The sequence below is a fragment of the Suricata suricatta genome, chromosome 6 (assembly GCF_006229205.1).
Source record: "Suricata suricatta isolate VVHF042 chromosome 6, meerkat_22Aug2017_6uvM2_HiC, whole genome shotgun sequence".
NCBI classification, from domain to species: Eukaryota; Metazoa; Chordata; class Mammalia; order Carnivora; family Herpestidae; genus Suricata; species Suricata suricatta.
Genome location: NC_043705.1, coordinates 97196477 through 97209129, shown reverse-complemented (window position 1 = coordinate 97209129; position 12653 = coordinate 97196477). Strand labels below are relative to the sequence as shown.

Below are 12653 nucleotides of genomic sequence, written 5' to 3'. Positions count from 1 at the left end.
TTTTATCCATTCTGCTACCCTGTGTCGTTTGGTTGGAGCATTCAGTCCATTTACATTCAGTGTTATTATTGAAAAATGTGGGTTTAGAGTCATTGTGTTCTCCCTAGAATTCATGTTTATAGTGGTGTCTCTGGCACCTTTTATTCTTTGCAACATTTCCCTCCTAGAGTCCCTCTTAGGATTTCTTGTAGGGCTGGTTTGGTGGTCATGAATTCTCTCAATTTTTGTTTATTTGGGAACACTTTTATCTCTCCTATTTTGAATGACAGGCTTGCTGGATAAAGGATTGTTGGCTGCATGTTTATTCTGTTCATCACATTGAAGATTTCCTGCCATTCCTTCCTGGCCTGCCAAGTTTCATTAGATAGGTCTGTAACTCTGATAAGGGTCCTCAGGTACAAAGGGAAACCTTTCTTCCTAGCTGCTTTCAGAATTCTCTCTTTATCTTTATAGTTTGCCAGTTTCACTATGATATGCCTTGCTGAAGGTCAATTCAAATTACGTCTTAAGGGGATTCTTTGTGCCTGTTGAATTTGAATGTCTATTTCTTTTCCCAGATTTGGGAAATTCTCAGTTATAATGTGGTCTAGTAACCCTTCAGGACCTTTCTCTCTTTCTCTTCAGGAATTCCTATGATACAGATGTTGTTCCGTTTGAGTGTATCACCCAGGTCTCGAATTCTCCTTTCTTGCTCCTTGATCAATTTCTCTTTTCTTCAGCTTCCTGTTTTGCTATAACTATATCTTCTAATTCACTTATTCTTCTCTCTGCCTCCTCAATCCTTGAGGTGGCTGCCTCCAGTTTGTTATTCACCTCATTTATAGCCTTTTTTTAAAACTCATCACACCTATTTTGAAAGTGCCTAGTCATTGTCTCAGTTGCTTCTTTGATGCTTTTTTCAACCCCAGCAATTAAGTTTATGACAAATTTTTTAAATTCTTGATCTGGTATGTTGTCTAGATCTGCCTTGAACAGTTTTGTGGCTGTGACTTCTTCCTGGAGGTTCTTCAGGGGAGAATTCCTTCGTTTTGTCATTTTTGCTAGTTTTCTATCTCTTGTCAGCTTTAAAAAGCTCGTTGTGCACTGTGCACCTGTTAATATTGCTCTTTTAAAGGAGGCTTATTGACTGTCCAGGGCCTGTTGTTTCAGGAAATATTCTTTTAATGGTGTCTCTTAGTTTCTCTTTTTGTGCTGTTGAATATTTTATTTCCCTACCTAGCACTATATGGGTCTCACCGTCATGCACACTTTGGCTTGTTTCTTGGTGTAGCCCTAAGAAGGAAAACAGAGAAACAAACACAGAGGGAACAGAAGCACACAAACACACAGACAAAACAAACAAAAGGGGGAAAGGAAAGAAAGAAAATGGAGAGGAAAGAGATGAAAAGAAGAGAAGAAAAAGATAATAAAGGGGCTCAGAGACAACAAAGGACAATGGACAGTCTAAAAGTATATGACCAGTTGAGGGGAGAGATAAGGATGAGATACAGGAGAATATATCTGGATTGCATGAAAGAAAAAAATAATGAGGGAGAGAGGAGAAAGGAAAATGAGCAAAAATTTAAAAAAAATTAAAAAGTTAATAATATAAAAAGTAAGTACAAAAAATAAAAGAAAAAGGAAGAAAATAGGAAAAAAAATCAGCAGTTCCCCCTTGCGGATAGGCGTGGTTTGGTATGGTAGGTCTAGGAGGCTGCTCTCAGAGGCTTTGCCTTGGTGGCTGTAGAGAGTATAATGGCAGCAAGCCATGCTCCGCTGGAACTAGGCACTGTAGGCCACTCTAATGAGTCAGATTTCCCTGTGCCTCAGCTGTGCCAAGTTGTATTTCCAGGCCCACCTCGCTTCAAAGTCCTAGTCCATGCACTTTTATGCTACCACAGGTGAGTTGTACTTGCTTTGGCGGCTGTCTCCTTAGGCTCAGGCCTGGGATTTGGGCTGCTGCTGCCTGGGGCGAGGTGTGCTGCCTGAGGCAATGTGCGCAGCAGGAGGTGTAGTGCACGTCCTCACAGACACCGCTGTGGAATCCCAGCCCCCAGCCAGGATTGCGATTGTGTTGGCGGAGGTATGAGTTCCTCTTGGGGCTGGCTGGGATTCGCACTGCTGCCGCCAGAAGCGCTGGGCACTGCCAGAAATGAGCTGAGCACTCCTGCAGCAGAAGTGTGCCCTGGCCTCCACCGCCACCAACTCCCTGCAGGGATCACGCAGGGGTGGGGGCTATTTTTTCCCTGTTGGCACCCTGGATTTGGGATTCGCACGGTTAATACTGGAGGTGAGATGCGCCGTGGAAATGAGGTGAGTGCTCCCACTCCCGTAGCCAAGGTCGAAGTGAGCACCCCTGATGGTGCAGGGCTGGAAGCTGTCCTTTCCCTTGTGCCACCCATGTTCGGGATTTGTGCTGCCCAGCACTGATATATGGAGTGAGAGTTTCTCTCTCTGAGGGAGGTTAAACATTCTTTATCTCTTCCCCAGAGACAGTACTATGAGCGTGTTCAGTTTCTCTGTCTCTTTCCTTTGTCTCTCGGGCTCCCCGGCTTGCCCTGTGTTGGGCTAGGTCTCCCACCTCCCCTCCCCTTATCGGGCTGGCCCATTTTCCAATCTCCCCAGTTCACACTCACTCACTCAGGTATCTTTGAGGTTGTCTTATTTCTGGAGTCCGTATTTTCTTTTTCTGCTCTTGCAGATGGGAGTAATGTCCTTCTAAGTATGATAGATGGGGCAGACAAAGGTTATAGAGCTCCCTTCCTCTCCACCATCTTGGCCCCAGTGCATACTGTCTTGATGATGACAGCTTTGTAGTAGAGGCTAGAGTCTGGGATTGTGATGCTTCCCATTTTGATTTTCTTCTTCAATATTACTTTGGCTATCTGTGGTTCCATACAAATTTTAGGATTGTTTGTTCTAGCTTTGAGGAGAATGCTGGTGCAATTTTGATAGGAATTACATCGAATGTGTAGGTTCCTTTGCATAGTGATGACATTTTAACAATGTTTATTCTTCTGATCCATAAGCATGGAATGTCTTTTCATTTCTTCGTGTCTTCAATTTTCTTCATAAGTTTTGTATAGTTCTCATCTTACAGGTCTTTTACACCTTTGTTTAGGTTTATTCCTAGGTATTTTATTGGTTTTGGTGCAGTTGTGAATGGGATCAGTTTCTTGATTTCTCTTTCTGTTGCTTCATTATTGGTATATAAAAATACAAGTGATTTCTGTATGCTGATTTTGTACCCTGTGACTGCTGAATTCATAGATCAGTTCTAGTAGGCTTCTGGTGGAGTTGGTTGGGTTTTCCATGTAGAGTATCATGTCATCTGTGAAAAGTGAAAGTTTGACTTCTTTGCCAATTTTGATGCCTTTTATTTCCTTTTGTTGTCTAATTGCTGATGCTAGGATTTCCAACACTATGTTAAACAACAGTAGTGAGAGTGGACATCCCTGTTGTGTTCCTGATCTCAGGGGGAAAGCTCTCAGTTTTTCCCCATTGAGAATACTATTATCTGCGGACTTTTCATAAATGGCTTTTATGATGTCTATCCTACCTTTCTCAAGGGTCTTTATTAAGAAAGGTTGCTGTATTTTGTCAAATTCTTTTTCTGCGTCTATTGACAGGATCATATTGTTTTCTTTTGTTACTGTGATGTATCACATTGATTTGCGAATATTGAACCAGCCCTGCAAGTCATGAATGAATCCCAAGTGATCATGGTGGATAATTCTTTTTATATGCTATTGAATTCGATTTTCTAGTTTCTTGTTGATGATTTTTGCATGCATATTCATCAGTTATTGGTGTGTAGTTCTTTTTGTTGTTGTTGTTGTTGGATCTCTCTAGTTTGTGAATCAAAGTGATGCTGGTTTCATAGAATGAGTTCAGAAGTTTTCCTTACATTTTAATTTTTTGGAAAAGCTTGAGAAGAATGGGTACTAACTCTGATTTAAAGATCTGTAGAATTCCCCAGGGAAGCCATCTGGCCCAGACCTCTTAAATCTTGGGAGATTTTCATAACTGATTCAATTTCTTCACTAGTTATGGGTCTACTCAGATTTTCTATGTCTTCCCTTTTGAATTTTGGTATTGTGTATATGTTTAGGAATTTGTCCATTTCTTCTCATTTGTCCAGTTTGTTGGCTTATAATTTTTTTAGTATTCACTGATAATTGCTTGTATTTCTGAGGTATTGGTTGTAATTAATCCATTTTCATTTGTGATTTTGTCTATTTCAGTGCTCTCTCTTTGCTTTTTGAGAAGTCTGGCTATAGATTTATCAATTTTGTTTATTTTTTCACAAAACCAACTCTTGGTTTCATTGATCTGTTCAACTGTGTTTTGGATTCTATATTGTTTATTTCTGCCCTGATCTTTTATTTCTCTTCTGCTGCTGGGTTTGTGGTGCTCTTGCTGCTCTGCTTCTAGTTCCTTTAGGTGTGTTGTTTGATTTTATATTTGAGCTTTTTGTAGATTCTTGACATAGGCCTGGATTGCAATATACTTTCCTCTTAGGACTGCCTTTGCTGCATCTCAAAGAGTTTGGATTGTCATATTTTCATTTTTTTTGTTTCCGTGTGTTTTTTAATTTTTTATCTAATTGTCTGGTTGGCCCATTCATTCTTTATTAGGGTGTTCTTCAACCTCCATATTTTTGGAGGGTTCCAGACTTTTTCCTGTGTTTGCATTCAAGTTTCATAACATTTTAATCTGAAGCTGTACATGATATGATATCAATTCTTTTATATTTATTGAGGGCTGCTTTATGACCCAGTATGTGATCTATCTTGGAGAATGTACCATGTGCACTTGAGAAGAAAGTAAATTCCATAACTTTAGGATGTAGAGTTCTAAACGGATCTGTCAGGTCCATCTGGTCCAAAGTGTCATTCAGGTCCTTTGTTTCTTTAGTGATTTTCTGTCTAGCTGATCTATCGATTGCTGTCAGTGGAGTATTAAAGTCCCCTGCAATTAGCACATTCTTATTGATAAGATTGCTTATGTTTGTAGTGTATTGTTTTAGGGTGCTCCTGAATTCAGTGCATAGACATTTATAATTGTCAGCTCTTCCTAAGGGATAGACCCTGTAATTATTACATAATGCCCTGATTCATCTCTTGTTACTACCTTTACTTTAAAGTCCAGTTTGTCTGATATAAGTATGGGTACTTCAGCTGTCTTTTGACTTCCAATAACATGATAGATGTTTCTCCTTCCCCTCACTTTCAATCTGAAGGTGTCTTCAGGTCTGCAATGAGTTGCTTGCATACAGCAAATAGTTGGATCCTTTTTTTTTTAATCCAATCTGATACCCTATGTCTTCTGATTGGTGCATTTAGTCCATTTACATTCAATGTTATTATTGAAAAATATGGGTTTAGCGTCATTGTATTCTCTGTAGGATTCATGCTTTCAGTGGTGTCTCTGGTACTTTGTGGTCTTTGCATCATTTCCTCATAGAATTCTCCTTAGGATCTCTTGTAGTGGTGATAAATTCCTTCAATTTTGTTTAGTTGGAAACACCTTTATTTCTTCTTTTATTCTGAATGACAAGCTTGGTGGGTAAAGGATTCTTGGCTGCATATTTTTTCTGTTCATCACATTGAAGATTTCCTGCCATTCCTTTTTGGCCTGCCAAGTTTCAGTATATAAGTCTGCAACTCCCCTGATATGTCTCTTTTTGTATGTTAGGGTCCTTTTATCCCTAGTTGCTTTCAGAATTCTCTCTTTATCCTTATATTTTGCTTGTTTCACTATGGTATGTCATGCAGAAGATAGATTCAAGTTACATCTGAGGGGAGTTCTCTGTGCCTCTTGGATTTCAATGTCTATTTCCTTTCCTAGATTGAGGAACTTCTTGACTATAATTTGTTCAAGTACCCCTTCAGTCCTTTTCTCTATCTCTTCTTCTTCAAGAATTCCTATAATGGGGATATTGTGTCATTTGATTGCATCACTCAGGTCTCAAATTTTCCTTTTGTGCTCCTTGATTAATTTATCTTTTTCTTGGCTTCCTCTTCTTCTATACTTGTATCTTCTAATACACCTATTCTCCTCTCAGCCTCTTCAATACCTGCAGTGGCCACCTCTACTTTATTATCCACCTCATTTATAGCACTTTTTTAGTTCATCATTACTTTACTATTCTTAAGATCTATAATCTTTGTAACAATACCTTCTCAGCCATCTTCTATGCCTTTTTTAAGCCCAGGGGATAGATTTTTCTGTATATATATGTTAAGTCCACTGGTCTGTCATTTAAAGCCATATTCCTGTCTTGATTTTCTATCAGAATGATCTACCTATTAATGTAAATGGGCTTTCAATATCCCCTACCACTACTGTATTACTGACAATTTCTCCCCTTAATGTCTGTTAATATTTACTTTATATGTTTAGGTGCTCCTAATTTGGCAGTGTAGATATTTATAAGTGTTATGTTCTCTTGTTGCATTGGTCTTTTTATCATTATGGAATGCCCTTCTTTGTCTCTTGTTACAGCCTTAGCTTTAAAGTCTATCTTGTCTGAAAAAAAAAAAGTTTTCCCACCTCCATTTGTATGAAATACTTTTCCATTTTTTCACTTTTAGTCTATAAGTGTCTTTAGGTCTGAAGTGTGTCTCTTGTAGGCAGCATAGAGATGAGTCTTTTTTTTTTTTTAATCCATTCATTCACTCTACATCTCTTGGTTGAAGTACTTAGTCCATTTACATTTAAAGTAATTATCTGTAGGTTTATATTTTGCCAGTTTTTAAAATTGACTTCTGGTTGTTTTACACTTCTCTCTCTCTTTCTTTTTTTTTTTAACTTTCTAGGGGCACCTGGGTGTCTTAGTTGGTTACAGATCCAACTTTGGGTCAGATCATAATCTCATGGCTTGTGAGTTTCAGAGCCTGCATTGCGCTCTGTGCTGAGCTGACAGCTCAGAGCCTGGAACCTGCTTTGGATTCTGTGTCTCCCTCTTTGTCTGACCCTCTCCTGCTCATGTTGTCTCTCTCAAAAATAAGTAAACATTAAAAAATCTGAGATCATGACTTGAAATGAAGTAGAACACTTACCAACTGAGCCACCCAGGTACCCCTTTACTTTTCTCTTACTATCATCTTTTGCTGTCTTCCCTTATAGTTTAAGGACTTTCTTTAGTGTCATGTTTCAATTACTTTCTCTTTACTTGTTGGGGGTGTATCTATAGCAAGTTTTTAGTTTGTGATTACCATGAGGTTACATATAACAACATCCCAAGTATATAGCAGTCTATATTAAGTTGTTGATTTCTTAAGTCCAAATACATTCTGAAAGCACTACATTTTTACTCTCCATGTTTATGTGTATGATGCCATATCTAACATCCTTTTATTTTATGTATTCCTTGACTAAATTTTGTAAATGTAACTGATTATACTAATTTTGCATTTTAACCTTCATACTAGCCAAATGATAAATTTGCTACCTTTAATGTATGCTTGCTTCTGATTTAAGTACTTAGTCCATTTACATTTAAAGTAATTGTTAGTAGGTATCTTCCTTTATTTACTCTGCAATTAGTCAGAAGTTAGTGTCTTCTAACTTTTTAAGGGCGTTAAATATCACCTCCTGAAAGACACCTTGCCTTAGCATCCCATCTAACTAGGTTTTTATCATCCATGCTGTTACCCATGTTATGAACCATAATTTGTAATTATAATTTTCTTTGCTTGCTTGATTTATAGTGTTCTCTGTCACTAAAATATAAGGTACATGAGCTCAGGGAAAATGTTCATCTTATTTTTCAGCATATACTCACTATGACAAGCAGTAACGGATACATGGTAGGCAGGCAATAATATTAGTGGGCAGAGTGAATGGATTATAGCTTTGCCTCCTTTCCCTTACTGAGACTGCTTATCAGCAGTCACAAAACAAATTCGCTCTCAGTAGTGACTCAGTTACCCAACTTGCTGATGAGATCACATTATCTGTTTTACTGCACCTTTCTTCAGGTATCACCACTGTCCTGACAATGACCACGCTCAGCACCATTGCCCGGAAGTCACTACCCAAGGTCTCCTATGTCACAGCAATGGATCTCTTTGTATCTGTTTGCTTCATCTTTGTCTTTTCTGCTTTGGTGGAGTACGGCACCCTGCATTATTTTGTCAGCAATCGGAAACCAAGCAAGGATAAAGACAAAAAGAAGAAAAATCCTGTATGTATCATTTCCCATTGGGATCATGGACATTTTTATGTAGAAGCCCACTTGTTCAGGTTTTGGTTTGGTTTTAGCCTGTCTGCAGACTAAGCCTCAGTGACTTGGGTTCCAAAATGAAAGCAGAATGTATACGTTTGTCCAGAACATAATAGTTCATTTTGGTCATTAGTTATTTGGAAGAGACCTGATTCATGAAGGCAGACTCTCACTCTCTTCATTTCATGGTAATTATAAATATTGCTGAGACATGCATTTATTTTCTAGAGGGTGTTACTCTAGGTTTCATTGATTGTCATCTTTCTGCTCCTTACAATAATATTCTTAAATTATTTTTGTCTTAAAATATTTTCATTCGAGGCTTTCCACTAGGAAATCATAATGTTCTTGAAATTTCAAAGATCACCACACTTTGCAAGTAATTGTCTGTGTATGTTACCAGTAGAGGACTACTATTGGTTTCATACTCAATTGTATCATTTTGTTTTTAAATGAAATGGTAATCTATTGTTTGGGCAAGTTATTTAGCCTCTCAGTGTTTTTGTTTACTCATATACAAAATATGTATGTTTTCATAATAATTACCTCAAAGGGTTACTCTGGCAATGAAGGTAAAAAGTATTACATGGTACCTTACAAATGAAAAACCTTACCTTTAATAGTTGATGATGATGATTGATGTTGATGATTTATAGTTACTGCCCAGGTTTTATTTCAATGATTTGGAAAAAGGTAGGATGACTTCGACTTGCCATCAAACCTTAAAGAGAGATGAAAAGGCACAGATACACAAGCCTAAAGCAATTATTGTTTAATATGAATGTTGAAGAGAGCTAGTAGCTACCCATTTATGCACCTGAATATAGTGCCTGGCTGGCTTATAGGAAGTCCTGTGGAAGTTAAGGTCCATTCCCTTCTATGTCACGGGCAAAGGAAGTCACCCTAGCCTCAATTTATAGACTTTCCTTGTCTGCTGTAAGGGCCATGAGAGCCTTGATAGTGGCTAGCTCTCTGGCCCACCAACTTAGGGAGAACTAAATTATGAGGAAATATAGCTGATTCTAGGCTGTATCCTGATGGATCTCCAGGAAACCTGGTGAAATTCTACAAGTGGCATATATTTACTTGAATGTAACAATTTACAACAGGTAAAGAAAATATCATTATTCTTGGTAATTAATACAAAAAGAAATGTTTATCCTTAATTTCCCAAGTATTCACTATGCTTTATGCAGTCCTTTCCTTCCCTTTCTGTTTTGCTTGTCTTTGCATTTTTTCTAACCTTATTTTATTTTTGTTGTTGTATTTTTTAAATTATTGTTTCTCCTCATTCTTCACTTTCCATTATATTTTTTCCAAGAGGGTTCTGTGACATTCAGCATTTTTACCTTCCAGCATCAACAAGGATGGGAAGGTGTGCTTTTAAATAAGAGTCCTTGGGAAAAAGCCTTTTTTCCCAAACAGCTATATTATTGCAGAGGGGATTAAAGAAACTAGATTACCTGAGAATTTCATGGATTTCCCTATTTTAAGCCAATCAAGTGATTTATATTTATCAAACCAAGAAAGAGACTAAGCTGCGAATGAGAAGCTGAAATTTCATTTTTCCATTTAATATGGTTCATTATATTAAGACTTACCTATTAAGGCCTCTTTGACAATAATTAAACAATAAAATCACAGTATAGGTAAGCCAGGCTATGGAAAACTGCCTCACAACATTGGCTTTTATAGTTAGATAATTGTAGATTGATTTATTAATATCCCCAAATTCCATTTTCAAACTTTAGGCATACACTTTATTCTAAGTTCAGAATTGTCCTTCTGTGTTTATAATTTCACTTCATTTTACTTACTATATTTTTAAAATGTATTTTTAATTTATCTTTTGTCTTTTTTTTCTTTTTTTTTTCCTTTTAATTAAAAAAAATGCAATTCTCTTTTCTGTCTACAAATCCAAAGCTTCTCCGGATGTTTTCCTTCAAGGTATAATGTTTTTGGAATGAAAATTCACTGCATGCAACTGCTGAATTTAATTATTAACGCTTACATGGTGTTTTGACTTCTTTTGTTTTTTAGTGTGTAGATCTTTAAGCAGTCTATTAAAGATAAGAGCTTTGAGATGAAGAAAGTTCTATAGATTTCCAGACTTGACTCATCAACCCTGCACTAATTCACAGAGGTTTTGACCCTAAATAAGCTCAAAAGCTGTAAGCTATATGAGATGGCATTAGAAAAGAGAGCCTTCTTAAACACCAAAGCCACAACTTATCCCCTCTTCCCAGATAATCCCTGATACCACCTAACATATATACTATGTATGTTCTTGGGGTTTGAATTAAGATTTAGAGAGCTACATTTTAAGATTGTTTTGATAAGTAGGGTTCAGAACAATGGAAATTAATTAAATTTACTTGTCAGTTTTACAAAATAATACTCTCTTTGAGATGCTTCGTGTTAAAATACCCATCCCTTTCCTCTAATCTAGGGGCCTTTTGGCCCTATTATGCAATACTGCAATGATATTTCTTTTCCCAATTGAATTCTGAGAACTTGCTCAGAGACACTAGGGTTTGGATTTATAATACTCAAACTCCTCCAAATTAATTATTGAGATTTATAGTATTTCATAATTAATATGATAGAAAATATTAAGTTATCATTTAGTTCATTGGCATTAGTTTTTGTCTCAAATGCTAAAAAGGTGGTAGAATTTTTTTTCTTGAATGTGCACTCACATATACATAAACATTGCTGACGTTTTGAAGCTTCTAGATGGTAAATGTTGGACGAAGTACTATATATCTTTAAAACATAAGCCATACCATTTGTGGCATAAACTTAGGAAACTCCTATATTTGTATATATTTTAACATTTTTCTTTTAATAGCATTTAGTACATTATACTTTGCTCAGTGTAATGGGGCTTAACATTTGCCTATAGGTAAGCATGACACAAAATTTGAGTTCAAAATTAATGCATTTTTTTCTCTGTTCTACTCACATGCAACACCATTAAATGCCTTCATGTAACCAACCTCACATCTAATATTTACTAGAATAAGATTCCATGTAGTTGTTTGATTTAAATCTTTAAATTTTGAGTTCTTTTGGTGTTTAATCTTCTTGCTATAGCTATTAGCTTGATGGTATTATTTTCAGCTGCACTGCTTAAGCTCAAAATTTGAAATCTGCAAATGTGCTATCCTTCTAAGTTCAATTTTACCATTGTAGATCACGATGTCATAGCAATTTCCTGAGTACCCATTTTCAGATTCATCATTCACATTGGTGACATTGTGGAGACTTAAACTAGGATTTATTGAATATAACTAATTCTTCTTCCCTACCCTTGTCTCAGGCCCCTACCATTGATATCCGCCCAAGATCAGCAACCATTCAAATGAACAATGCCACGCACCTTCAAGAGAGAGATGAAGAATATGGGTATGAGTGTCTGGATGGCAAGGACTGTGCCAGTTTTTTCTGCTGTTTTGAAGACTGCCGAACAGGAGCTTGGAGACATGGGAGGATACATATTCGTATTGCCAAAATGGACTCATATGCACGGATCTTCTTCCCCACTGCCTTCTGCTTGTTTAATCTGGTTTATTGGGTTTCCTACCTTTACCTGTGAAAGAGGTATGGGTTTCACTGACGTGGGTCTAATTCACTAAATCTCATGGAGAGAAGATGACCTTTCTAAAGTCCACTTAAATAATCCCCTGTGTGGTTTATGCTAATTTGAATTTGTTTCTATGTTCTAACCTGCTAAATTGTATTAATGTCATATTGTTTGAGCCCAACTCTCCTATTGTAAGTGTAATTTGAACTATAATGTTTGCTGTGTTTCAAACCTGCAAGGCAAAGTCAAATTAGAGCAAGAACACTGAAATCAACAAGATACCTTTCAGCTACAACAGAAATAGTGAAAACCATGACTATTTACAGCGGTGGTGTTCTTAATTCAAAATAGAATTAGATGCAAAAGGTCCAAAAACTGTACCCTATGTTCATATGGGGGCATGTTGTGGTAAGTTTGATCCCAGTAGGAAATCTCCCTCATTTGAGAAAAATCACAAGTCACTTTATATATAAGGGCCTAGACTAGAAATTGATTATAACTCTGTCCCAAGATAGAAATTTTCCTCCACATCACATGTACAATGATGTAAATATTTCAGTAACGTAGAATGCTTCAAGTTTAATGCATGCATCTCTTTAGAGCCAAAATAAATTGAATGAAGTTAACATCATAAAGCATTGTCTTTTATTCTGTGTCTTTGGGCAATACAAGAATCATGAATGTAACTATAAGGGTTTGGGTTTGGAGCTGGAGGGAGAAATTTTCTCTACCTTCTCCCTTATGCATGAAGATTCAAACAGCTTATATTTTTTTCTTATAGGACATATCAGAACACTTTAAGTAAAATACAGACTGAACAATTGACATTTGCCACTTCTAAATATGCCCAATTTCATA

The 12653-nt window shown here is 36.9% G+C and overlaps 1 protein-coding gene across 2 annotated transcripts in view; it reads left to right on the top strand.

Moving 5' to 3' along the window:
* GABRG2 (gamma-aminobutyric acid type A receptor gamma2 subunit) overlaps positions 1-12426 on the top strand; it is a 110426-nt gene extending 98000 nt beyond the window's left edge. The window contains exons 8-10 of one of the 2 annotated variants that reach the window (XM_029942905.1): positions 7965-8170; positions 10133-10156; positions 11532-12426. In XM_029942905.1, the coding sequence (XP_029798765.1) occupies positions 7965-8170; positions 10133-10156; positions 11532-11807 (506 nt within the window). In that variant the 3' untranslated portion in view covers positions 11808-12426. The remainder of the gene's footprint in view (positions 1-7964; positions 8171-10132; positions 10157-11531) is intronic. The other variant, XM_029942906.1, reaches the window with a different exon arrangement.
* The last annotated feature ends 227 nt before the right edge of the window (positions 12427-12653 follow it).